This window comes from Carettochelys insculpta, chromosome 9, assembly GCF_033958435.1.
Source record: "Carettochelys insculpta isolate YL-2023 chromosome 9, ASM3395843v1, whole genome shotgun sequence".
Lineage (NCBI taxonomy): Eukaryota > Metazoa > Chordata > Testudines > Carettochelyidae > Carettochelys > Carettochelys insculpta.
In genome coordinates, this window is record NC_134145.1 from 11,030,649 (window position 1) to 11,058,156 (window position 27,508).

A 27,508-nucleotide genomic window follows, 5' to 3' on the forward strand; every position below is an offset into this window, starting at 1 on the left:
GCATGGACACTGAGACAGAAGTCATTCAGAGCAAACATTTTACTAACACAGAGCAGATTTGCTTGCTCCAGTACAATTAAAAGAATTTTGTTTTAAAACTTTCAAGCTAACTGGAACTTACACATTCTGATGGTTGTCTGGTACGTAAGGGTCGTTCCACTTGCTGCTGAACTGACCCACTCACCAGCTGTGCATTTACCAGACTTCGGACCAACTGGGCACCTACACAAGAAAATACCATAAAAACAGAAGTTTTAATATAAATCAAGAGACCTCATATTCTAAGGCCGTTTCTACACAGGCCACTTCCTTCAGAAGTGGCATGCTAATATACGCAGCAAAATATGCTAATGAGGTGCATATGCAAATTCCCCATGCCTCATTAGCATAATGTCACGTGATTTGGAGTCCGGAAGACTGTTCTTCTGGATTCCAAAATGCCGTGTAGAAGCACAGCCCCTGGGGGGCTTCCAGAAGGACGTGCTTCTTCCGGAGGCCCCTTCTTAAAAATTTTGGAGCAAAAATTTTTGAGAAAAAGGGGCCTCTGGAAGAAGCATGTCCTTCTGGAAGCCCCCCCGGGGCCCGCTTCCACATGGCATTTTGGAATCCAGAAGAATGGTCTTCTGGACTCCAAATCTTGTGATGTTATGCTAATGAGGTGTAGGGAATTTGCATCTTTTGCTCTGTGTATTAGCATGCCAATTCCAAAGGAAGTGGCCTGTGTAGAAACGGCCTAAGAACAGCTATACATAGAGAGAGAGAGAGAGAGAAAAAGATATGCATCTCACAGAGCTGGAAGGGACCTTGGGAGGTAATAAAGTCCAGTCCCCTGCCCCCTTGGCAGGGCCAAGCATCATTAATGACACTGTTTCTAAATGTATCTGCCCCAGACCCCTAAATAGCCTTCTTAGGGACTGAACTTGCAACCCTGGGTTTAGCAGGCTAATGCTCAGACCTCTGAGCTATCCCTCCTCTTACTTCAGCTTGAATGCATAGGATAGGACAATTATTGAGCAGTCAGCAGTTTAGCGATACCCCAAGTATGGGGTTACATCCCTGACCAGTTCAACAAATAGTGACTGATGGACCTATCCTCCACAAAGTTATCTAAATTTTGAAACCAGTTAGACTTTTGGCCTTCACAACATTCCCTGGCAATGAGTTCCAAAGGCTGACTGTGCATTACATGAAGAAGTAATTTGTTTTAAACCACTAGCTGTTATGTTATGAAGGGATAAAATAAAAAAACTTTCCTATTTACCTTCTCCCACACCATTCATGATTTCGTAGGCTTCTATCATGCCCCATCAGCTGTCTCTTTTCCAAATGGAGCAGTCAGACTTCTAAAATCTCTTCTCATACAAAAGCTGTTCCATACCCCTAACCATTTTTGTTGCCTTCCTCTGTACCTTTTCTAATATATCTTTTTAATTGGGTGACCAAATTGCAAGCAATAATCAAGGTGTGAGTTATCATGGATTTATACAGTGACATTATATTTTCTGTCTTCTTGACTATCCCTTTCCTGATTGTGCCTAACATAGGGTATGTCTACACTTAATGGCAGATCAACCATTCAGGGTCAATCTCCTGGAGTTTGATTTCAGACAGCTGGTAACGATGTGTGAAAACAATCTCTCTGTGGTCCGTATTCAAACCCCTGGTACTCCTGCTCTTCCAAGGAGTAAGGGAGGTCAACAGGAGAAACACTCCCGTCGACCTCCCTCAGCAAGGACAGACTTACAGTCAACTGCAGATACATCAATTCTAGCTACGCAATTGCTACAGCTAGAACTGTATATCTGCAGTTGACTGTAAGGTCTGGTGTAGATCAACTCATACTTAGCTTTTTTGACTGCAACTGTATATTAAGCAGATGTTTACAGAGAATAAGACATGACGTCTCCCAGATCTCCTTTTTGAGGAGTGACAGCTAATTAAGTGACAGCTAATCAAGTCTTCACCATTTTCTGTGTGTATATTTGGGATTTTTTCCTCCAATGTGCATTATTTTATAATTATTAGAACTGAATTTTATCTTCCAGTTTGTTGCTTCATCACCCTGTTTAGTAAAATCACTTGGTAACTCTCTACAGCGAGCTTTGAACTTAACTATCTTGCATAACACATAGCAGAGGACTGTGAGCCGGAAACTCCTATATTCAAATCTAAACTCCCTATATGATTTAGGCAAATCACTTAATCTTACAACCTTGTCCGAAGTAGGAAAATTATCTCTTAATAAAAACAGGTGTCAATAATAAGTGGCAACTGGCAGTTTAACTTTTCTCTGAGTAATATGAACATTTATGTAAAAGGCTCCTTATCTAGCAGATGCGAAATCCCTGTCTACACTGGAGCTTCAAGCATTGCTACTGGCAGTGGAGCTTTATTAGCATTAGCAACACTGGGAAATTTGTGTAAGAAAAACCAAAAAAAAAACCAACATAAGAGGTTGAATATTTTCAAATGCAACTTTAAAGTACAGGCTTTTATGGCATTATATTTACCTACATCAAAGGAATGCTGGAGGGTTAATATTTGCAAAGCACTTTGAAGAGAAAATGCACTACATAACTATGAAATATCATTATTATTAAATGGACCTGTCAGGAAAATAAAAACAATTAACTATAAAATTTTGGATGGCAAATAAAATATGATATTCTGAAACTAAGACTAGAAGCTAGATTGACTCATGGTTTTAAAGCAAGTCAGGAAGAAAGTGTTGTAAATTAACAACACATTGGCTACGTCTACACGTGCCCCAAACTTCAAAATGGCCATGCAAATGGCCATTTCGAAGTTTACTAATGAAGCGCTGAAATGCATATTCAGCGCTTCATTAGCATGCGGGCGGCAGCGGCGCTTTGAAATTGACGAGCCCTGCCGCTGCGCGGCGCGTCCAGACGGGGCTCCTTTTCGAAAGGACGCCACCTTCTTCGAAGTCCCCTTATTCCCATGAGCTCATGGGAATAAGGGGACTTCGAAGTAGGCGGGGCCCTTTCAAAAAGGAGCCCCGTTGGGACGCGCCGCAGGGCGGCAAGGCTCGTCAATTTCGAAGCGCCGCTGCCGCCCGCATGCTAATGAAGCGCTGAATATGCATTTCAGCACTTCATTAGTAAACTTCGAAATGGCCATTTGCATGGCCATTTCGAAGTTTGGGGCACGTGTAGACACAGCCATTTTGTATTAAAGCACTTAACTGAAATTATATTAGAATTAACATTTTTTTTCTTTGCTCATTTAAAAGGTGTGATCTTCCAGGGTTCACACAATTTGGTACTATCAAACATGAGCTCTTACCAAGGTATACTACAAATAGGGATGTAAAATCCTGTAATTAACTGGTTAAACGTCAGGAAGTGCAGCTGGAGCGGTCCCCATCTGCAGTGGACCAGCTCAGGAGAACTGTGGGCACGACTGCTCCAGCTCAGCCGGCGCAGTCCCCATCTGTGATGACCCTGGGTGTGCCATGGGCAGGGGCAATCCAGCCCAGCTGGATCAGTCCCCCTCCACAGTGGCCGCAGCGAGTGAGGACGGACAAGAGCTGCCATGGTCTCTGGCATGCTGTTGGCAGGGATGCTCCAGTCCATCTGGAGCAGCCCCATTTTGTAGAAGAGGGGATGCTGCAGCCCACTTGGGCTGAAGTGACCTCCCCAGCCACTCCTTTCCTCCAAGGCCAGCACAGATGGAGGTTGCTCTGGCCAGGCTGCAGCATCCCTGCCCACAGCACTCCCAGCCAGGCTTCTGAGGACAGAGACAACTCCGGCCAAGCTGGAGTGCCTCCCACCCACAGCAGCCCCAGAGGGCTGAAGCAAATCCCCTGCTTGCAGCAGGCTGCTCCAGTCACTACTGGTTAACCATAACCACTACGCCTCATCCATTTAGGATGCGGATTACCAATTGAACCTTAACATCCCTAACTGTAAGTGATCTCATGAATTTTTCATATATATATATAGGCAATCCCAAGAACGAGTTCATATTTAGTGTACTGACCAAAGAGCAGCACTGTAATAAGTCTGAATGAGGCCGGGACAAAACAAAATTACAACTGAGATATTTCACTCTCCTCATCCAAATACCTTGTCTACAGAGCAGAGACAGTGCAGGATAAGGAGGTGTAACACTGTAGCGCGTTGGTTTGCCATGCACTTACTGGTTATGGGCATGCTGCTGCAGAGCATTAAGTTCCACAATGCACTTTGAAACACATAGGCTGTGTCTACACTAGAGAGTTTTGTCGACGGAAGGGGCCTTCTGTCGACATACCTCAGGGAGCAGCTATACACATTAAGCATTCTGTCGACAGTCTCAACAGAACTCTGCATTTGCCTCAAAAGTGTGACCTCTCAAAAATTTGATATGTAACACTATCAACAGAGTACTATCGAGATTTCTGAGAGACGCTTCTAGTGTAGATGCAGCCATGGTGTTTTAAAACAGCAGTATGTCAAAATGTATAAGGAACTTTTAGGCTGTGTCTACACTTGCATTCCTCCTTCAAAAGAGGTATGCAAATGAGGGAATCAAAAATGCAAATGAGGGCAGATTTGCATATCTGACACCTCATTTGCATATTCCTATTTCAAAATAGTTTCTTTTGAAAGAAGAAAAGCAGTGTAGACACTGCTCTTTTGAAAGTAAACCCCCTCTTCAAAAGAATCCTTCTTCCCATAAAAAAAGGGAAGAAGGACTCTTTCAAAGATGGGGTTTGCTTTTGAAAGAGCAGTGTCGACAACAGTTTTCTTTTTTCGAAATAAGCTATTTTGAAATAATATGCAAATGATGCATCTGATATGCAAATTTGCACCTCATTTGCATACCTCTCTCAAAAGAGGAATGCAAGTGCGGACACAGCCTAAATGTGTTGTAAAAGGATCCTTGGAGTGACAGTGTGCAACAGGGTATTGTGCTGTGCATGTACATCCTGGGTTGCTGTGTGCTAAGTCTCTACACAGACAAGCCCAAACACAGACATCTCCTCCCAACACTTTCCTCCCCAGGCTCCTTACTCTTCCTTCTCATCTCCTCTGGTTATCAATCTCTCTTCGGTCTTTTTGTTTTCTCCTCAGTTCCAGTCCCTATACTCACTCTATACTTATTTTCTCACTGCTTTATTGTGCTAGGCCCCTTCAAACACTCATGTCAAGGTTCCTCCCTTAATCCACTCTTCCCAAATAGTAAGAAACTTGATCATTTCAGAGATGTGCAGGGGAGTTTGATAACATTATTTAAGAGAGGTGTATGACCAGAACACAGGATTCAAATACCATTGAACTCTAAAGGGTTTTCGATTTGAACTGTATATCTTAGACCCATCTCTAATTATAAAGTTTTTCAACACAGAAGAAGTTACATAGTTTAAAAGTATGTTTATTAAGGCTCTTGACTAATCATAGTTAATTCATGCAATTAATTATAAAAGAATTATGGGGATTAATTACAATAGTAATCGCACTGTTGAACAGTAGAATAACAATTAAAATTTATTAAATATTTATCAATATTTTGTTTTGAAATTTAATGATTTCAATTAAACACAAAATATAGATTGTACAGTGCTCAATTTATGCTATTTTAATACAAATCATATTTTTTCCATGAACCTCAAATACTGTACTGCAATTTCTTTATCATGAAAGTTCAATGTAGATTTTTTTTTCCTCACACAACTGCACTCAGAACTAAAACTATATAAAGCTTTAGGACAGGGTAGGGAGCTCCTGACCTGTGGTCTGCTTTGGACTGCAGCTTGACTGGATCAAAACCCCACGACTCGAGGCTCCCTACCCAAGCATCTGGCCCACAATGGAATTGAGTATGAAGAGCGCTGAGCCTCATGGATTGGATCAGGCAAGACAGGACCAGATCTACATCATGGGCTATGCAGGGGGTTGGATGGGGGAGCGGGGAAGCAAGAAGCAGCTTGGCGTAGAACTGCTGCCACTTGCTCATGTTCCCCCACTCAGGGGAACGGGAGAGGGAGCAGCAGTGGCCTCAGCAGCGCTGCCCAAAGGTTTTATACCACTGCTCTCAATAGCTGGAATTCTGGCCAATCAGAGCAGCAGATGGTGAGGCCTGGAAGCAGAGGGAGGAGGTGCACAGCCATGTGCATTCAGGGGTAAGCCAGTAAGCTGTAACACCATCGCCCAGATCCCATGCTCCCAGACAGCTTCTGCACACCATCCCACCCAGACCTCCACTCCCACAACCTCCTGCACCAACCCCCATTCCAACCCCCCTTCCTGTGCCTCTCCCATCCCTGACTCCTCACCCCCACCCTGCTCCTGCCCCCTCCCTTTGAGACACTTCTCTTCCAGACCCCACCACCCAAACCTACCTGCATCCTTCTTCCCACCCCAGCCCTCTCCTACATCCCGTCCCACCCAGATCCCCCACTCCCAGCCCATTCCTGCCCAGATCGCACACCCTCAGCCAGTCACATATCATCAGTGAAGATGGTTGTTTGTTTTGTTTTTTTGCTTCTCATTTGTGTGGCCCCTGATTGATATGTCCAAGGGTCAGTGACCCCCAACCCAAAAAAAGTTCCCCAGCCCTACCTTAGAATCTACCAAGTTTACTCAGTTTAACTCCTTGTTAGCCAACTGCTAAGACAAACTCATTTGTTTACATTTATGGGAAATAATGCTGCCCACTTCTTATTTACAATGTAACTTGAAGGCAAGGTATTTCTGTGCCAGATATCTTAAACACTCCTATGCCCCTTCATGGTTTGACCACCATTCCAGAGGACACACTTCTACACCGATGGTGCTTGTTAAAAAATAATGTGCAAATTAAATTTGTGACCGAACTTCTTGGTGGAGAATTTTATGTCTCCTGCTGTTTTACCTCCATTTTAGCATATATTTCATGTGACGACAGTTTTGGATGCTGACCCAACATATGTTGTCTGTTTTAAGAAAACAGTCACTATAAATTTGACAAAATGCAAATGTAGCAACATGAGATTTCTAAAAATAGTTGCAACACTCGACACAAGGTAAGACTCTGAAGTGCCTTCCAAAATCTGAGGGGGATGAGGTGTTGAACACACTGTCAGAAATCTAAAATGAGCAACACTCCAAAGTTGAAACTACAGAGTCTGAACTACCACCATATCACAACCATCAAAGTACATAAAATCAACCTTCTGCTGGTGGCATCTGACTCAGATGATGAAAATGAACATGTGTTGGTCTGATCTGCTCTGCTTTGGATCCGTACTGAGCAGAACCCATCATTAGGATGGATGCATTTCTTCTGGAGTGGTGCTTGACGCATGAATGGGCATTCTTGAGGTGACGTTGTAGACAAGAAGTAGGAAGCATTATCTCCAGCAAACGTAAACAAACTTGTCTATCTGAGTAAATGGCTCAACAAGAGATGGGGACTTGGGGGACTTGTAGGCTCTTCTGTTGTACATGTTTTATTTCTGAATGACGGTGAGAAGGGAGGATATTTTGGGCACTTAGTTCTACATTTGTGAACTTTCACGTTACAGAGACAAGTATCAGAGAGGTAGCCATTTTAGTCTGTATCTTGAAGAACAACAAGAAGTCCTGTGGCACCTTATAGACTAACAGATATTTTGGAGCATAAGCTTTCTGTGTTGTAAGTGAAATCAATGTTTGAACATGTAGAAAACATCCAAAATATTTAAATAAATGGTTTCTATTATTAAAAGCATGATTAATTGCAATGAATGTTTGAATTACTTGACAGACATAAATGTTCATTTGCGTGAAGATGCAAAAAAACCCTAGTATTAATTAAAACATCTCCTTGCTGTCATCAATATCATGTAAAGAGCCACACACTGTCTACTTCTCTGCAAATCTCAGTGAACAAGAGTTAGGATGTTTGCCCTCCGATGGGGCTGTTTTTCATCTGGCCACACATCAAACAACAGTTCAGGATTTTGTTTAAATAGGGGAATACCTAAGAAGGGTTACAGTGGTGCAGTTGACTTTACACCAGCTACTCCTGGACACAGCCTAACATGTTAAATCCTCAGCCAGGAGAACACACCCTTCAGCAACCATTCCTGGCTGGGTAACCTACAGCAGCACTTAGGCTACTTTAAATTCTGCAGGGGTCCAAAATACATCACATAACACTTCCAGAATAAAGAGAACGGAAGGCTGACTTAGATAACCTCCTTCCTCCCATTCACCGGGTCTTGTAATAAAACTCAGCATATCTAGACCTAAGAATTGGTCCACAGATTGTAATGCATGAAGCAACATCCCTTTTAGAGAAAAGGGGTGCTCATAATGAAGCTTGTGCTGATGATAGTGTGTGTCTTGTTCTGCAAACATGAGAAAGTGCAAAGCTGAGGGTGGCTGTGCAGAAACCCAAATAAGAGCAAAAAGGCCTCAAAACTTTATAATGACAATAACAGAAGCCATTATAGATGAGACTGCTTGTTTTTTTTTACCTGGCAAGCTGTTATTTCTCTGTCGAGTTTGTTTGAATTCAGGACAATCCCTTCGAACATGTCCCACATCCCCACAGATGAAACATCTCTTTTCTCTAGTCTCCCTATCCTCTTCCTTCACTTCTTTTTCATCGTCTTTCTCATTCTCCTTCTTCTTCAGCCTACATGGTAAAACATCAATGTCTGTACAGTTCTACAATTCCCATGCCCAGTGAGGGAATATCATGACCTTCATATGCAGTGAAACAACTATTCCAAAGCCCAGATGGAAACACTTTGCAGGGCCTGGGCTGGTTAAGGACTAGATTATAGTGGAATCAATTAACTTAGTTTCTTTTGAATGCTGGACATGCCACAACACAAGGTATTACTTCTCAGAAAGAAGCATCTGGAGCCTGGTCCAGTATAAGCACTGACGAGTGCAGCATGAAGCAGTGATGCTCTTTCAAATGTTAAGCACTAGCAGAAGAAATTGACAAACTGGAATCAAAGTGAGGAATGCAAAAACAACATGTTCTTAAACTGGTTTTTTTTTCCATCATAATCAATACAATCATCCATAGAAATCATTTATACAGTTGTTTAATTTAAAATTATGTGGCAAAACCTGGTCTCCCCGCCCCACAATCTTACATCTAATTACGCAAGATACTGACAATAGCTACATGATTGCTTGCAACAAAGAGCAGATGATAATACTGCCATTTGGCACATACATGTTAGTTCAACCATGCATGCATGCTTTCAGGAGAGCACTAGGAACTGGGTGTGGTTAGTCACACAGCTTGGGTAATGCAAAAAGGGGGTTAAAAGGTGAGGTCTATGGACTTCAAAGAAGCACAGAAGGGAGGCTTTGAGAAGAAAAAAGCATTGCATTATCCTCCTTCCCTCCTCCCTGGGTTATCTATCCCTGTTCAGTCTGCTTGTTTTTCCCTCATTTCCAATCCATATTCACTTTATACTTATTTTCTCACTGCTTCTTGCTGTTGGGTCCCTTCAAACACTCAGTCACTTCTCAAGGATCCAACCTGAACCCATTCTTGCCAAAAAGCGAAAAACTATACTCTGTAATATAGGCTGAACCTCTCTGGCCCAGGACTTTCTCATCTGGCAACATCTGCAGTATGGCAGGACCACAGACGTTGCTAGACCAGATAGTCTCAGCAGCCACCAGCTAAGAGTCTGGCAGCACAGGGAGCTGGCAGCAAGGGCTGGGGCTGGTGATAGGGCTAGGGCCAGGTCCATCAGCACAGCCAGAAGCATGGCTATGGCCAGCTCCCCGGGCCAGTGGCACAGCCAGGAGCGCAGCCCAGGAAGAGCCAGGAAGCCAGGGCTGGGGCTGGAGGCACAGCTGGGAGTGGGGTTGGTGGCATGGCCAGGAGAGCAGCTGAGGCTAGCAGCCTGGCTGAGGCCAGCGGCATCTCCAACGTTGGGCTCAGCGGTGCTGCCTGGAGTGTGGCCAGGAAGGGAGCCCAGTAGCCAGGAGGCTGGCAGACCCCCTCTCAGGGAGAGCCTGGAAGCTGGCAGCAGAGGGGCTGGCACTGACCTCCCCTGGTCTGGCAAACTCTCTCGTTTGGGACCAAAAGGTGCTGGACCAAGGACATACAACGTGTACAATTGTTTTAATCGGCCTTAAAATGCAAGCCATGAAATCCTCTTCACTTAATATGATCATCTGAATTACATACATTTTAACTGAAAATGATTGCTTCCTACATTTTACCCACCTTCTCCTTTTTGGACAGTCTTTCATGTAGTGACCAATTTTTCCACAGACACGGCAGCATCTATCGTTGGGTGCCAGCTCCCCATCTGTCAATACCTTGGAGTCAAAGAAGTATTCCTGCAGACAAGCATCAGACCTTTACACTACAGAAATGATTCAGTTATTAATTTACAACAGCGAGAGGAGGAAGATAAATCAGATTGTCCCAAAGATCTAAGACGGAGGTACATATAGCTCAGTGATTTGAGCACTGGCCTGCTAAACCCAGGGTTGTGAGCTCAATCCTTGAGGCAGGCCATTTAGGGATTGGCGCAAATAGATGTCAGGGTTGGTGCTTGCTCCTGCCAAGAGGGCAGGGGACAGGACTAGACGACCTCCTGAGGTCCCTTCCAGTTCTAGGAGATGTGTATCTCCAATCATATATATGTTTTTTTTTTTAATTTAAATTAAGCTTTTGTTTCCTACCCTCTCCCATTCATTCTGTAACAGATCCACACAGCCTTTAACTAACTTAGGTAATACCAAACTACAGTAGTGCCTCGATTTACACAAGGGTTGCGTTCCCATGCACCCTCACAGAACTCAAATTTCACATAACTTGGGGCGGGGGGCAGCTCTTTTCCCCAGTGGAATACACATTCTGCAGCCGGGGAAGCAGCAGGAACACCTGGCGCTCCTTTGGAAAGGTAAGTCCTGGGGGTGGGGTGGGGGATGGCAGTTGGGGACGGTTAAGCCTGGTGGTGGCTTGGAGCTGTGGGAGGGGTGCAGGGGAGTTAAGCCTGAGGTGGAATAGGGGTGCAGGGTGGTGCGGGGTGGAGCTGAGCCAGAGCTGAGTGCAGGGGGGAAAGGAGGGGGTGTTGAACTGGGGCAGGGGGGATTGAGCCAGAGCTACGGGTGGGGGTGGCGAGCCGCAGCCGTACTCGGGTGGTGAACCAGGCTGCGGGGAGTTTAAACTGGGGCTGAGGGGGGTGTTGAACTAGGGGGGGAGGTGTCTGAACCAGAGATGCATGCGAGGGATTTGAACCAGGGTGGCGGGGCAGGGGTGGTGAGCTGGAGCCACGCGTGAGGGCGGTGGTGAGGCATTGGGGGGTTGACCCGGAGCCACACATGAGGGGCAGTGAGTCAGAGCCGTGTGTGGATGGTGAGCCAGGGAGTGGGGGTGTTGAACTGGGACCGGGAAAAGTGAGATTGAGTTGCACTTAACTCGCAACTCAAAATTGCTCATTTCGAGGGTTTACTGTATGTGTTTTATCAAGAGAGCAGCTTGGTCTACACAGTGAATACAATAATTCCCCTGTTCTGATCACAGCTCTGAAACACACCCCCCATTGTGAACTTGTGTGCTTGCTAAGCTATTATTTCAAGGTTTTTCAAAGATATCATTTGTTTTATAAGATACAGGTGCTTCAGCTAAGACCCTTTCTCCAGAGTCTGAACATCAGCATGCAAGCACAGATTCTATGAAAATGAACGATTAATTATCATTGTAACTTTTGTTCTTCGAGACGTGTTGCTCATGTCTATTCTATGTAGGTCTGAGTGTGCAGAGTGCATGAGTCATCTGAAATTCTTCTCTTAGCAGTAATCGTCAAGCCAGCAGGAGAGCCTTCTAGAGTGGTACTGGTATATAGGCCCATATATACTCCTGCCAGCTCTCCACCGCCACAGTTCCTATTCTAAAGCTTAAAGCCAGGTTTACACTAGACCTGAAAGTCAACTTCAGATATGCAATTCTAGCTATGACAAATATACCGTGAGAATCGACTTATGCGACTGTCTTCACTAAGTAAGGTCAATGGGAGTGTTTCTCCCATCTACTGCCCTTACTAGTTGCAACAGCAAGGAGTACAGGGATTGACTTTAGCAGATGTGCAAAATCAAACTCTGGAAGATCGGCCCTCACTCGGTGCATCTCTGAGGAAGTATACACAAGCCCTAAGACACAACAAAAGAGAACTTACAGCTTCTCTTCCGAGGACTGGATAGAATGGGGTACCAAATAGTTTTCTTCCATTGATAAATGCCTTCATTATGAAATTGGTCACTGTTGAAGAGAAGATAAAATCATTGAAAGATAAAAGAATGGCACTTTTATTTGAAATTAGTGAAAGCTCTGTAATAGGAATAAATATCTTACTTTTTCTGGAGACTCCAGCACCAAGATTATGATTCAAGTCAAAAGGATCTAGGCAAGGGAAGGGAGGAAGATATTCAAGAGTAGGCAAAATATGTTGCAACATAAAACAGTCTCTCATTTAACACACCTGTTTAAAAGTGTACAGTCACATAAGACATACACTCATAGGCTGCATCTACACTACAAGATAAATTTGATATATAATAAAATTGAATACTTAATCTTGATAGCATGAATTCAAATAAAGTGTCCACTAAGCTTCTTGAAATTCGACCCACCTTTTCTCCATGTCGAATCTCTGTGTCCCCATTGCCCCATGCAAGTTTGACGGTATGTGCACTCCATTGTGGGTACTTAATCCACAGTGCCTTAGCCCCAATTGCCAATCCCAGAATTCCAATCACTATCCCATAATTCACTGCATCAGTAACAGCGCAAAAAAGAACTGGAGATCACGCCACTTCCTGCTGCAGCCTTCCAGAGCAAGCATGGATCCATGAATGCTCCAAACCATAGCATAGATCATTTCAGCAACCACAGAGGCTGGCATACAATTTGTCCTTCAACTCCAAAGCTCAATGGTGCTTGTCTATTCTAGTGGTGGTGCTGCTGCTGCTGCTGATTACGATGAAGATGACGACAACGACGAGGATGGTGTTTTGGAACAGCAATTATGCCAACTGCGGACCAAGAATGCAGCACTGGTAGCTGCCATGAATGCATTGATGACAGTGGAGTGGTGTTGTAGGACTTGAGAGAACAGCACACACTCATGCGATCACATCATTTTGGAGTCCTGGGGCGACCACGAGTGGGAGCAGAACTTTTGCACGTGCAAGTCCACCTTTATTCTACTTTGTGATGCACTGGCACCTGCCCTGAAGCCCAGCAACACCAAAATGAGGCCGGTTTTAACAGTACAGAAGCAAGTGGCAAGTGCACTGTGGAAGTCTGCAACCCCCAACAGTTACCAGTCAGTCACAAATCAGTTTGGGGTGGGCAGATCTACAGTGGGGTCCATGGAGATGGAGGTGTCCCATGCAATCTGTGGGCACCTCCTCAGGAAGACTTTGACCCTGGGAGATGTACAGGCAATAGTGGATGGCTTTGCTGCCCACAGCTCTCCGAATTGCAGGGGGTGGGAGGGGTGGCAATAGATGGCATGCACATCCCCATCATGGCCCCCGCACACTTGCTGTCAGAGTATATTAATCGAAAGGGGTACTTCTCCATGGTTATGCAGGGGTTGGTAGATCACAAAGATCGTTTTACTGACATCAGTGTTGGCTGGTCAGGGACGATCCATGACACATTCATATTCCGAAATTTGGGACCGTACCGAAACCTCCTGGATGAGACTTTTTTCTCTGATCAGAAAATCAAGATTGGCAAAGTGGAGATGCCCATTGTTATGTCGGGCGACCCTGCTTACCCTCTGCTTCCCTGCCTGATGAAACCCTACAAGGGAGCCTGGGCCCCAGAGAGGAAAACTTTCATTACAGACTGAGCAGGTGCAGACTGATCCTGGAATGTGCCTTTGGACGTCTGAAAGCGATGTTCAGATGTTTATTGACCCGTTGGATGCTTCTGAAGCTAATGTCCCCACCATTATTATAGCATGCGCTATTTTGCGCAACATATGTGAATCAAGGTGGCAGAGTTTCCTGTCTATATGGCATTCTGAAGCAGAGGCAATAGGCAGGGCTTACTCACAGCTGTCTATACTGCCATCCACCACCAGAGCCCTTGTGCACAGCGGCAGATAGCTGAAGCCCCAAGCACAGGTGGGTATGAGCTGGGGCCATGGAAGGGAGGAGTTGAGCTAGGTGTGGGTGTTGAATGGGGGTGCACCAGGGCGGGGTGCTTCAGCGGGAGGCAGGTTGGAGCCCCGCACATGCTGAGTGATGTGGGGCCACACGAAGGTTGGGACCAGGTGGGGGGGTGGTTGGGGCACAGGGCTTGGAGGGGAGCCCCAGCTATGCAGCTGGAGCCCCCCACGGGGGAGGTGAGAAGAGGTGCATGGGGGTGGTCAGCTGGAGGTTGGTCATAAGTATGAATGGTTGTAAGTTGTTGTGTTCATAACTTGGGGACCGCCTGTGTATCAACCATGCCAGAATTAATGAATGCACATTTTGGTCGAAGCAGGGAGTTTCACTGCCCCTACCTTCCCTGTCCAGTTCTCTCAGCCCCATGTCTGCTGCAGACAAAGGAGTTTCACTGCCCAGCTGTGCCTTCAGTGGCACTCACCCTCCCCCAAACCGACCATTTTGATTTGTGTTCCCCCTGCCCACCTCTGCAGGACAAGAAATCACACCCAGCTCAAAGGAATGATTTTATTTTGGGGTTAGGAGATGTTTAAGTGGCCGAGAAAAGAAGCCCTCTCAAGGGTGCTTGAACAGCCTTTTCAATGGCCCTTGGGGCTGGAATGGCAGGATAGCCTTGCCCTCCCTCCCCACGTGCGGGGAGCATGACGACAGGGTGGTAGGCGCCCTCTCCTTAGGGGACTTGTCTTGGGGAACGCAATGACAGTGGGTAGGAACCCTCTCCTCAAGGGACTCCCAATTCCCTGCTGGTTTGGGAGTACCTCTACAACTCAAGCAGGGAGCACAGGATCTCTGTCTGCTGAGTAACGGCCATTATGAGCTTTGCAGCGACCTCGGTCTGCTTTGCTTTCAGTATGCTTTGCTGTGACCTCATTATTTTGGACAATTGCAGCTCCTGCAAGTCAAGCATTCCTTCACGGAATTTTACTTGACTCTGATGCCACTCAGCTCTACTGTGACGTCACTGAGCAGTGTCCTTTTGTCAAGTTCTTACACTCAGCATGAGTGTCTTGCATGAGCTGCATGATCATATCTTGTTTTGCTTTCCTGCCTCTCCTGTTTTTTTTCTGCAACACCAGGCACTGGGTCTGGAAAATGAAGATCAAAATTAAGATACAATTGACATAACATGCTATGAAGTGCAATGAATGGGTCTTTCTGTGTACTATCACTGAAAGTATACTTTTGAAGGACTCATGGGTTATTAAGGATGGCATCGTAAGTGTGCATTTCATAATACCTCACTTGCCATCACTTCTTCAGCACACTGCTTTGTGGACATGGTAAGTTATAAGCAATCGTCCTATTCTGGTGAGAATGGGAAGGTCTGCAGAGCAGGGGCAGCCGTCAGGTGTCCTGGCTGGGTGTCCTGTGGCAGTGACAAATGGACAGCTGCGTGCTGGGCTTTGATGCACAATAAAAATAACAAAGAAAAAAAATATCCAAAGAAAGGCTGGATGGAAAGGGACATGGGAGAAGAAAAGCACAGCAGAGAAATCCCCTGGGTGGTGTGGGGAGATTCCGGAGAACTGAAAACAAACGGTGCTTGATAAAGGACATGGAAGGGGAAACACCCAGCAGAGCTCAGCAGCAGTGTGGCACGGGTGAGGGTGAGGGGGGCATGGAAAATGAAAAGAAATGCTGGGTGGAAGGGGACATGCAAAGGGGAACCCCGCCCCGCCCCCCACCCCGCAGAGTCTGCAAACTGTGTTCTGGGGTGGGGAACGGAGTGCCCGCCAGCTGCTGCAGGCCAATTTAAAGGGGCAGAAAGCATGTTTAAAAAAAAAAGACATGCAAATTCCCATGCTTCTACAGGTTGCCAAAGAAGACATCACCCTCCTAAAAGTAACAGATATGGAGAAAAAGCAGCTACTCCTGCTGTGTGACCAAAAGCCTGAAAAATTTGCTAACATGCTGTGCGGTGCCATGACACCAGATCGCTATCTGGTTGCCTGGCATGGCAAGGTGTGACACCGTGGAAGCTGCAACAAGTCAGGCCTGCCTGAGAATCTTATGGAAAAAAAATACAAGAGTGCCTGGATGAGGCCTTCGAGGAGATCTCCAAAAAGGAGAAGCCCTCCATCCCAAGAAACATTAACATGCTGTTCTGAGGAGCACAGAAGCACAGCTAGCAAACCTGTACCTATCACAATCCTACAGCTATATCCACCCCCAACCTGCTTCTAGCATGCAGAATACAGACTCACCCAAACTTCTTGCTCCAGAGGGCTCAGGGACTGGCGTGGAGGTGACCACCATGGAGGGGCCTGCTGTGGAGGGGACTAGTTACAGGTCTATGGTGAAGAGCTCAGGCCTGTACAGAACAACTTCCTCTGTCCCCTGCTTGTTGCTCCCTTCCTCCTTTCCACTGTCCTCTTCCTCCGGGTACACATTACTCCTCTGTGCTCAACCTGGAATTCATACTCCAGCCTCCACAAGTATTGTAATTCAGTACGGGCTCCGTGGCATGGTTGCTCCCCATAAGCATGTGGAGCTGTTGATAATAGCGGCAGGTCCATGGAGCCGCCCCGACCACTGACTGGCTTCCCATACTTTTTGATAGGCCTGCCGGAGTTCTTTTGCCCTCATCTGGTACTGCACAGAGTCCCAGGAGTAACCTTGGGTTGCCATCTCACGCGCCATCCGATCATAAATGGCCACATTTCTCTTGGCCACCCAAAGTCTCTTCGCCACCGAATGTTCTCCCCAAATGGCAATGAAATCCAGAATCTCCCAGTGGGTCCAAACTGAGGCTCTCTTGCGAGCCTGAGAAGTCCCAGTCAGATCACTACCCTGAGTGCTCATGATTGCAGTACAGGGCTACCGATAATTGCTATCTATGCGGTGCAATGGCTTCTGATGTGGTGCAATGCGATGGGCAAAGGGATTTTTTCATAATGGATGAAAAGCCCTTTTTATTTGCAGAGCTGGGCTGCTAAATTCCAATTCAAATTTTCATTTGAATTCAAATTCAATCCAAATTTCGTGGGCTTACTTTGACCTTATTGCTGCACACACGACAGCAGTGCAGGATGAAGCGGCCATACATGGAGGGTCACCACGTAGCTTTGTGGGATACATACAGGACACTTCTGGAGGCTAACAAATTCAAATTAAGGACATGGTGCTTCCACACTAGCCTTGATTCAAGATTTTAAATTTGAGATAGATGCTATATCCATCCCATAATATCAATATTCTGTAACTGGCATTATGTCTCAATAAATCAAGTTAACAGGTCATGTGTGTGAAGACAATCACATTTTAATATCGAGCTAAAGCCATGAAATTCGCATTTATCTCGTAGTGTAGACACAGCCATAGATGGGAGGACAGCAAATTTTGGGATTATTGATTGCAATGGGTTTAAAGTTGATGTGAATTGTGTATAGAAAAAATATTAAAAGTTAGGAGGTCTACTGTCACATTTATGTATGTTGTAGGACTGGAAAATCAAAGTCTCATTATCATGAATGGGAAGTTCCCTATGTAAAGATTGTGGACACAAAAAGAGATCAGATCCCCAAGCATGTATTCATTGTTCTGTTGCATAACAGGATAGAAATTCAACAAATGAGTACCTTCAATAGCAATGCATTTGGATGTCCACTGTTTCTCAAAAGTGGTCAGCAATTTCTTCTGCCGAATGCTGATCACGTATTCTTTGAAGTCAAATTCTTCAGTATAGAATCGCAGTAACCCTAACCAGAGTTCTCCAAGTGACTCAGTGTTCTTTCCAAGTGAAGGCAAACGCTTCTTCTACATGCAATTTAAGATACAGTTTATGTAGGTATAATTAACCAAGTACTTCCTACTTCCTCCTTCCTCCTATGAACTACATTTCTTATTACGGGCCTTGCCTACATGAGCAAGGTATATCTATATACACTAAGGCATGACTTGTATTGTTACACTGCCATAACTCTCCATGTTGACGCTTATTCCAGTGTAAGAGAGCCTTGTTCTGCTTTACGTTGCTTTATGTTGCTCTACACAGAAAGTTATTATAATAGTATAACTATGACAATTTAACAATGCTGGTATAACTGATGACGATTTCTCTTCTATTTAAGACTTAAGTTTTAGTGAGTATTGCGGAATTGGAACATTACCAGCTCTTCCATGTCGTCAAAGAAAAAGGCATTCCATCCATCAACCATTCTCTGTGGAATCTGTTTTCCATCAAATATCTGTAAAAACAAAAGAATGGTTATCTTCCTGGTGTTCACTGTTGCCTGGGTTAAGCAATCGTAAAACTGTTATAGTTTTCTTGTTAAGAATTGCAAGAATAGGTTTTTTATTTGACTATTAGTTTGAAAGTTGCTTGCATCACATGGAAAACATTCAAATGCATTTTTCTTATAAGCAATTCTGCTCATCTACCAAACATTTTTGGTATTTTCTTAGTTCCTTAGAAATAAGAAAATGTGTATAAAATCATCCCACCCGGTTGCAGCCAACAGCACTGTCCTAACTGCTCTGTCCCATCTGCTCTAACTTAAAAAAGAAACCACAGCTGAACTCATGAGACCACTTGTCTGTTATTTAACTACAGCCCCAGACATAGCAATTAACAGAACATTACAGTAACAGCAATGCAATAACACTCTTAAATATAGTGACTAACAGAATTCCTCTTATGCAGGGAAGGGAAAAGACAGAATAATTCTCAAATCTGTCAGGGAGCTCCAGCAAATGTCAATGTTTCACAGGAAATGCAGCCTGTGGAATAAGTGCAGTTCACCCCCACCCTTAAAGAATAATGGAGGTATTAATTAATTTCTTAGCATTTATGTAACACTAATTGTTCCAACACTTCATCAGGCAGGTATATATAAACATCACCTTCTGAAAATGGGAAAGACTAAGAGTATTTGATTAATTCACTTGAAGTCATACAGGAAGTAAATAGCAGGGCTGGAATTAGAAACTTCTAACCAAGGTCATCATAATACTTTCCTGCTGACTGAGTTCTCTTTCTTTTTAATTGTACAAACAGCATAGTAGGACTAACAGCAGACAAGCCCCTCTGCTCCAGGCCCCATCCCAACCTGCCTCTTCCTGCCCCTGAAGAGGGCCTGGTAATGCTGCCACACACTCCCATGATGCACAGGCCCTGCATCCCCTAAGCTGGGGTGTGGGGGGCAGGAACAGAGCCGAAGGAGGACAATCACACTGCCGCCATGCCTCACACCACTCATGCCTCACCTCCTCTCAAGCAAGGGGTGGGGTCAGTCATGCTGCCACCAGGTCCCATGCCCTCCTGAAGGGCATGGCCTCCCCTCCCCTCCAAAAGCACAGGGACTGGGGCAACCGCCCCAGAACGTCCAATGGAAAGGTCATCTCTGATGACCAGAACCCTAGAAAAGTGAATGCAGCAGTACATAACCATGTCCAAAATAATTTTCCTGGTTTTGCTGCTGTTTTCTTTGAAAGAGTTGCATATAATACAAAGTAAAAGTTAGAAAATTGAGTATGAAAAGAGACCCAGGATTTTCATTTGTACTATTACCACTAGGACAAAAGTCTCTCAAATCAAATTTGAAAAAATAATGCCACTTTTTCATTAAAACATTTTTTTTCTGAAAACCTACCTCCTGAAGAACTGGGATAACTGGTGGATTTCTCTGTTGCAGAAAGTACAACACCATAAGGATATAGGCATATGAAGATAGGCTTCCTCTGGATGCATCTCCAATGTCACAGCGCTGGACAAAATACAGTTTGAACAAATAAATTAATGAAAATTAAACTACACAGTATTTAAACCTATGCACTATGGCAATGAACAAAACCTGAACTACTGTTAACAATACTATTATTTGTTTTAGAATTAAAAACTGTTTAATGAAGTCTGAAAGATAAATGTCAACAAAATTTTAAGAGACACTGTCAAGTAGTTTTGGAACAAAATGTGACCAACTCAAATATTCAGTGATCTGATGGGAAAATGTCCTCCAAATTCTATTGCGCAAATTTTCCAAAGCAGACTCTAAAATTGTGGAGTTTCAGATAGCCAGCTCAATTTAGTTTCACTATTTCAATACTGTGAAACCAGCATTTTCCTAAACTTGTTAACAAAGATGCTGTAATCATTTTTGTTGTATTTTTGGGATCATGATAGTCTAGCACACCGTACAGTGCTACACACAAATGATAAAAGTTATGTGCTGCTGCATTATTCTATTACCTTAGCAAAAACCTTCATTGTATATCCCAAATATTGCACTCTAGGATCAATAGCTGCATATGTAGCCAGCATTCTTGTGTTATGCTGTGCCTGGAAAACAAACAAGTATTAGACAATATTTTATAGTTTAATATATTATGGCTTGCAGGTCAGGCATGGGGATGCAGATAATCAAAATACGCAGGGAGGTAAATTCTATGCTCAGCAACATCCATGAAACATTTTGGTGGAGTTGCAAGAATTAAATTAAAGGCTAACCTCAGACTAGTACATACACAAAAAATAGCACGTGAACACACCAGCAAAGCAGCTTGTTAAAAGAGTGAGTTACTCAAAGAGTGAGTGATCCTGGGCCAAATCCTGGCCCACTCCTTTGCTGGAATCCAGGGGACTATGTTCCTTCTAAGAATGGTGGGAGGGGAAAGAGGATGACCACTAATGTCAGGGTGTCCCCTTCCCCCTGAACTCCATCTCTGTGGGAGGCTGGGTGGGGGAAACCAGACAAGGTTCAGGAGTGGGAATAGAGGGAGCTTGCTGGGGGCTCCTGGCTGCTTTAAGTGACAATCTATTCAAAAGAGCCATGTACTTAAATGGGGATCTCTCTCTCATACACACCTTCCTCTCACACAAAGGCTATGTATACACATGTCCCTCCCTTTCGGAAGGGGCATGTTAATGAAGTGGGTCAAAAACACTAATGAGGCACTGATATGTATATTCACTGCCTCATTTGCATAATGGTGGCCACCCAGAGCATCAAAAGTGCTGCTTTCAAATTGCAAACTAGCCGTGTAGACGGAGTTCCTTTGAAAGGAAACATCAGTTTCAAAGCACCCTTCTTCCTATCACATACTTATATCATGTTATTACTTCTTGATACTTCCTACAATGTACTTATATTCTATTTAATTTTCTTTTTTCAAAATACTGTTGTTTGAGTTTTACTTGTCTACACATTTCATAATTTTTATTTCTCTCTTAAGGTTAAATATAACTGTTTGGCCATGTCTACCCTACAAAAATAACTTCGAAGGTGCTTAACAGACTTCGAAGCTGAGCATCTACATACACCCTACTTTGAAGTTAAACTTAAATTCTGAAGTTAAAATTCCCAGGAATGGAGTAAGGACTACAAAGTTGGGCTCCTTTACTTCAAAGTTAGTGAAGTAAGAAAAAACGTGTGTAGACTTTCTGCAGGCCACTTCAAAGCAGTGCCTAATTTCGAAGCTAACTACCAAGTTAGTTCCTAGTGTAGATGCACCCTTTGAGTTATGAGTTCCAAAATACCTAATCTGTCCTGGCTGGAATAACTATCCTGACGGTAACTTTAAAAAAAGTTATATATTATATTTAGGATTTTTGTTTTTACTGGTGGCACACATGCACACATCATTTTGATAATCTGTTGCACATAATAAAATTAATTCTGCACATGGATGAAAAATAATGAGAAGGAACACTGGTAATGACACATGGCAAGAGAAGCAATCTGTTTCCACAGTGTAAGAAGAAAGCCAGAAATGGAAGGATAAACAGGCTCCATTAAGTGGGAAGGTCACAGTAAATATGCAGCTCAAAAAAGAACAGCTCCGTCCACCACTGTGTCCTAAAGCTAACCAACTACCTGGGCTGGATATCTGGTGTTATTTGAATTAATTTTGAATACAATATGGTATTTCCATTTTTGATTCAGAATTATTCCCTAGTAATTTTAATGTTATACCCGTATTTCAGATTTTCAAATATTGCCATCTGTACACAAACTTTCTAAGCAATCCAGTGGAGAACACATTAGCTTTTACTGAAAGAGAAACTTACCAGCGTATTGTATAAGCTAATGTCTCCCTCTAATCCACTCCGTCTGTGCTCAAATTTTACTATAGGCACTTTGGCTGTTGTTATAGGCAAGATGTTTTTTAAACCTGAGAAGGCAGGATAAAATATTTCCATAAACGTAAAGCATAAATAGATATACATAATTGTAAATATCATGTAGGTTACATTTAATTTACATACCTGGATGCTTTTTAAGAATTTTTGCCAAACCTTCAATTATTTCCTTACAATTTAGTTTCTAGAGAAATAAACAGCAAAATCTGAGATATTAAATATAGATCCATGGCCCACAAACTGAATAAATATTCAATGTCATGGAGTCAATAAATGAAAGATCATAATTTTTTCTTCATTTTAAGAGTATAAAAAGTAATTGACACATATTTTCAAAATATTGGCATCCCACCTCTGCATTTTCATGGCCTTCCAAGGTCATGCAGATATCCAAATCACTGTCCCGGAATCCAAATCCATTTTTTGAAGAGCCAAATAAGCACAGTCTGGCTTCGTCTAACCAAAAGAATAGACAAAAAGTCACTTTTTTGGTAATATCTTTTTAAAGTGCTTAACGCTTAGAATGCCCCATGTATGTGTGTTACTGAAAAAGAATTTTCGCACCTTTCTTCAAAGGGAAGCAGCTGAGCTGGCTTCTATATTCAAATGCGGCACATTAACACATGGTTTAAACCGGGATGGGAACTTTCTGAGTCACTATAGGGGCTTGTCAGCATACTTGGCTTAATCTAATTCTTGACACCCCACCCTACCCCTCCACTCTCTGATTTGCTCACCTTGATTATCTTTTTCTGATTTGTCCTCCTTGCTTACTGTTTTTGGTTCTCTGTGCCTTAAATATTGAGTCTGTTCTGGTCTGGCTATGGTCTGAAGAAGTGGGTCTCTCCCACGAAAGCTCACCCAATAAACTATTTTGCTAGTCTTTAAAGTGTTACTTGACTGCTTTTTGTTTTGATAGTCATAGATGGTATCGTACAGCTATTACTACTGGATTCCTTTTAAGTTTTTTTGTCTTGTTTCTACTTCCCAATGTTTGCATTGTAGGGATACAAGCCAAAATTAGACCAGAATGAACTATGATTTTAAACTGAATTAGGGTATTACCCTGAGCTGTAAACTCAAAGCATATGAACAAAAAGAATGAGATCATGAGAAATATCATCTGAAATACAGTAGACCCCCCGCAAGTTACATGTAGGTTCTGTTCCTAGGCAACCACATGTAACTCAAATTTTGTGCAAGTCGGGAGAAGCCAGGAACCAGTCCGATTCCCAGCTCCCCTCGGCTTGCAGAGCCAGGAAACTGACCAGCACTGTGCTGGTCAGTTTCCTGGCTCCCCCCACTCACAGTTTCAACTTGTGTTAATGTAAGGAACAAGTAAGTCGAAATCATGTATGTCGAGGGTCAACTGTACAAGTGTTATCTCATTTAAGGTTGGGCCTTAAAATAAAATAAGGTTAATTGGGAACCAGGCATAGTAAATAACCAGCTTCTCAGAAACTGCTCCATCTGGCTTTAGCTAAGATCTGATAATTGGCAAGGACATCACTTATTTGTTAATCCATGTAAAAATGTAAAAAGAGTTCATTTCTAATACCTCCCTGAGAATGTTGGAGACAAGATACGGTTAAGCACACTGATTTTAGCCCAACCTGTAAGCACCTTGATCAAAGGTTTACAAATGATTTGTTACTCTTTGGAAATAGTAAACTGCTTATTTAAGCATTATAGGCATGTTTAGAGCAACCGCATACATATTATTTGGGCTTTGTATGTAATAAATTAATTTAAGGTTAAATTGGGGCTGTGGTAATAGCCTGTATAAATCAGGATAATTCCAACAGCAGTATGAAAAATTTATTTTGTGTTTCTCTGTGCCCATTAGCAATAATCTATGGTACAAGATACAAATAATGAAGCCAAAGCAGTTTCTGTATGAAAATTTTAAGTTCCAGTTTGGTTTAGCTATTTTCATTTTTTTCTGAAAATTATTTTCATACATGTATTAATAACCATGGTAATATGACTGATCGTTTATTTCTGAATTATCTGTTTTAGATCACTGTGTTCTGTTCAGTTTGAAATGAACGATGATAAATGTTATCAACTCATGACTACTTTCCAAACTTGGATGAAATCAAAAACCTTCAGTCTTAAGTTTCTGTGAGAGAAAAATAGTGCCCTCAATTCTCAGCTATCACCAATAAGCACAGGGCACAGTTGAAGGGTGGAGCTGCAAAAGAAAACTTTCACAGCTACCTGATCTTGGAGCCTATTCTGGAAGAAAGAATGGTCTTCTGGGTACAACAAAATGGAACTCAAGCTAACTGACTCAATTCCTGACTGCTGCAGACTTCGGCCGCATCTACATGTGCCGGCTACTTCAAAGTAGCGGCGCCAACTTCGAAATAACGCCCGTCATGGCTACACGTGGCGGGCGCTATTTCGAAGTTGACATCGACGTAAGGCGGCGAGACGTCGAAGTCGCTACCCCCATCAGGAGATGGGAATAGCGCCCTACTTCGACGTTCAACGTCGAAGTAGGGAACGTGTAGTCGTTGCACGTCCCCCAACATTGAAATAGCGGGGTCCGCCATGGCGGCCATCAGCTGAGGGGTTGAGAGACGCTCTCCCCAGCCCCTGAGCTCGATGTTGCCGCGTGCAGCGGCCCCTTAAAGCTCCCCACCCCGCCTTCCTGTGCAGGAAGCTGAGAGAGTGTGCAGGTGGCAGCCCAGCCACACGGCCAGCCTGCACGCTCCTCTGCAGCCAGACCAGCCGCCCACTGCTGCGATGGCCACCCCCAGGGCACCGCCCCCAAGGGGAGCCAGGGCTCCCAAACCAGCAGCCAGGCTGGGAAGCGGCAGCGGGGCCCCTCCTAGACGGAGGCCGAGCTTCAGGACCTGCTGGGGCTCTGGAGTGAGGAGGAGGTGCTCCAGGTAACAGGGAGCAAGAGGCGGAACGCGGACGCGTTTGCTCGGCTGGCCGAGGGCCTGGCTGCCCGGGGTCACCCTGCCTGCACTCCGGATCATGGCCGCAGTAAAGTGAAGGAGCTGTGGCAGGGTTACACCCGGGCCCGGGACGCGGCCGGCCAATCTGGGGCTGCCCCTGTCATTTGCCCCTTTTACAGGGAGCTCAGAGACATCCTGGGCCCCCGGCACACCTCCTCCCCTCTGGCCACGCTTGATACATCGGCCGACGAGCCCCAGCAGGCCCCGGAGGTGGCGTCCATCCTGGAGGTAAGCCCCGCACCCCGGGGGCCCCCCCAGGAGCCCACCCCTGGGACACCAGAGGAGGAAGAGGAGGAGGAGGAGGGGGCGTCCTTCTCTAGTGACGGGGGGCTGCGGATTATGTTGCCCTCGAGGAGCTCCAGCCGGGCGTCCGCCCACCGGGTGTCCCCCAACTGTGGGAGCGGATCATCAGGTATGGACCCCCCCGGTGCGCACCCCTGGGGTTGAGGGGCGGGGGTAACAGATATGACCAGGGCCCTCCACATGCCCAGATGACCATGGCGCCAAGGACAGCAGTAGCATGTCCCTCAGAAGAGTGCATCAGCCCCTGCCCCCCAGCATGACAGTGCCATGCCCCATCCCCGGGGTTGGGGGGAGCGGAACCTAGGGTCCGCCGGGGGGAGGGGTTGGGACACCCATCATCATCAGCAGCAGCAGCATCTCCCGGGGACGGGGATGGGGAACCTGCAGCAGAGGGGTGGGGGGACAAGGGCCACGGCTTGGGGCCCACACTAACGCCTGTCTCCACTCTTCTTCCCCCCCGTGTTCCGCAGCTGCACCATCGGAAGGACCGGAGAGCGCCAGCGAGGTGTCAGTGGTCCCGGAGAGCCCACCGGGGCCATCACTCCAGGCTGGCCCCTCGGTGGAGGACCGACCAGCCCCACAGCGGGGACTACAGCGGACCCAGCACCACCACCACCGGACGGCGACGGACCCCCAGCTGCTGGAGATCCACCATCAGCATCTGGAGGTCGCCGAGCAGCGTCTGCGGGTGGAGGAGCGGTGCCTTCAGCCGCAGGAGCGGGCACTGGCCTGGTGCCAGGAGGCATGGGGGCCTTCATGCGTACACTGAGCGTATCGCGGACTACCTGGCCCCCCATGCTGCGCCGGCCGCTGCACCACCACCCACCACCGAGTGCCCTTCCACCGAGGGGGACCCGTTGCTGACCCGTTTCTCCACACTGAGGGCACGCCGCATGAAGGTGTCCTGGTGCCTCAATGCGGGGGTGAGCCACTGGCATAGCTCCAGAAATGTCTGCCGGCTCATGCGAAAGTTCTGGAGCCAGCGGTCATCATCCCACTCTCCGAGCTCCAGCCGCTCCCACCAGTCGGTGGTGCTGGGGTAGCTCCATAGCCAGCGGCGTATGGGGGCGGGGGGGGAGTGCTGCAGGGTTGGGGGTTGAGTCCTCCTCCCCTGCGGGCAGCTCCTCCTCTGTGGCAAGGATGTGCTCAGCTGCCTGCTGCATGGCATGGAGCAGGGCGAGCACTGCTCCTACAGGGGTGGCTGGGTGGACCTCTGGCTGCTGCTGCTGCTGCTGCTGGGGGTCCATGACTGCGTCGCCCGAGGTGTGCGTGCCTATGGCTCTGCAGACCGCGTGCTGTGCAGGCTGAGTGTGTCTGGGAGGGGCCCTTTAAGGGAGCGGCTAGCTGTTGCCCCGGAAGCGCTAGTCCGCCCTGTGACCCTGTCTGCAGCTGTTCCTGGCACCCTTATTTCAATGTGTGCTACTTTGGCGTGTAGACGTTCCCTCGCAGCGCCTATTTCGATGTGGTGCTGCCCGACGTTGAACGTCGACGGCACCAGCCCTGGAGAACGTGTAGACGATATTCATTGAAATAAGCTATTTCGATGTAGCATGAACGTGTAGACGTACCCTTCATGTGACTTGATTTTCACAATCTATAAATTGGGAATTAATTTTCCTACTTGGTGGAAGATTAATTCATTAAGATTTCAGATGCACTCAAACACTACATTGATGGTGTCCACATTACATATATATGCAACAATGCTCCTAAACTAAATGCAGCTGGCTACAGTTCAATCACACTCTCCCTCCCCTGGGATATCTCCTATGCTTGGGGTCAGCGATGATTTGGTTATGCCAACCTACATTACGCATGCCTTCCCCCAAGCTGGGGAGATTCACCACTTGCCAGCACCACTGGGAGAGCTCAAAAGGGTCTGAGTGGGATTTTTTGACTTTATATGTCTTCAGGTACCTTTATATATGTACTCAAAAGGAAAATGCCACCATGTCAAGGAAGACAAAGGACCAAAGAAAGACTATTACATATCAACGGGCTTAACAACTACAATGAAAGGAGAA

General features: G+C 45.4%; 1 protein-coding gene across 7 annotated transcripts in view; it reads right to left on the reverse strand.

The window, feature by feature from the left end:
• The window catches only part of TUT4 (terminal uridylyl transferase 4), a 79,297-nt gene that overhangs the window by 9,970 nt on the left and 41,819 nt on the right, over positions 1-27,508 (reverse strand). For 5 of the 7 annotated variants that reach the window (XM_075003419.1, XM_075003420.1, XM_075003422.1 and 2 more), the window contains 12 exons: positions 22,565-22,668; positions 22,339-22,396; positions 22,141-22,244; positions 20,323-20,412; positions 19,727-19,840; positions 18,245-18,322; positions 17,714-17,891; positions 12,310-12,357; positions 12,134-12,216; positions 10,174-10,289; positions 8,447-8,607; positions 122-222 (listed from right to left, as the gene is read on the reverse strand). In XM_075003419.1, coding sequence (XP_074859520.1) covers positions 122-222; positions 8,447-8,607; positions 10,174-10,289; positions 12,134-12,216; positions 12,310-12,357; positions 17,714-17,891; positions 18,245-18,322; positions 19,727-19,840; positions 20,323-20,412; positions 22,141-22,244; positions 22,339-22,396; positions 22,565-22,668 — 1,235 coding nt within the window. The remainder of the gene's footprint in view (positions 1-121; positions 223-8,446; positions 8,608-10,173; positions 10,290-12,133; positions 12,217-12,309; positions 12,358-17,713; positions 17,892-18,244; positions 18,323-19,726; positions 19,841-20,322; positions 20,413-22,140; positions 22,245-22,338; positions 22,397-22,564; positions 22,669-27,508) is intronic. The other 2 variants (XM_075003423.1, XM_075003425.1) reach the window with 1 other exon arrangement.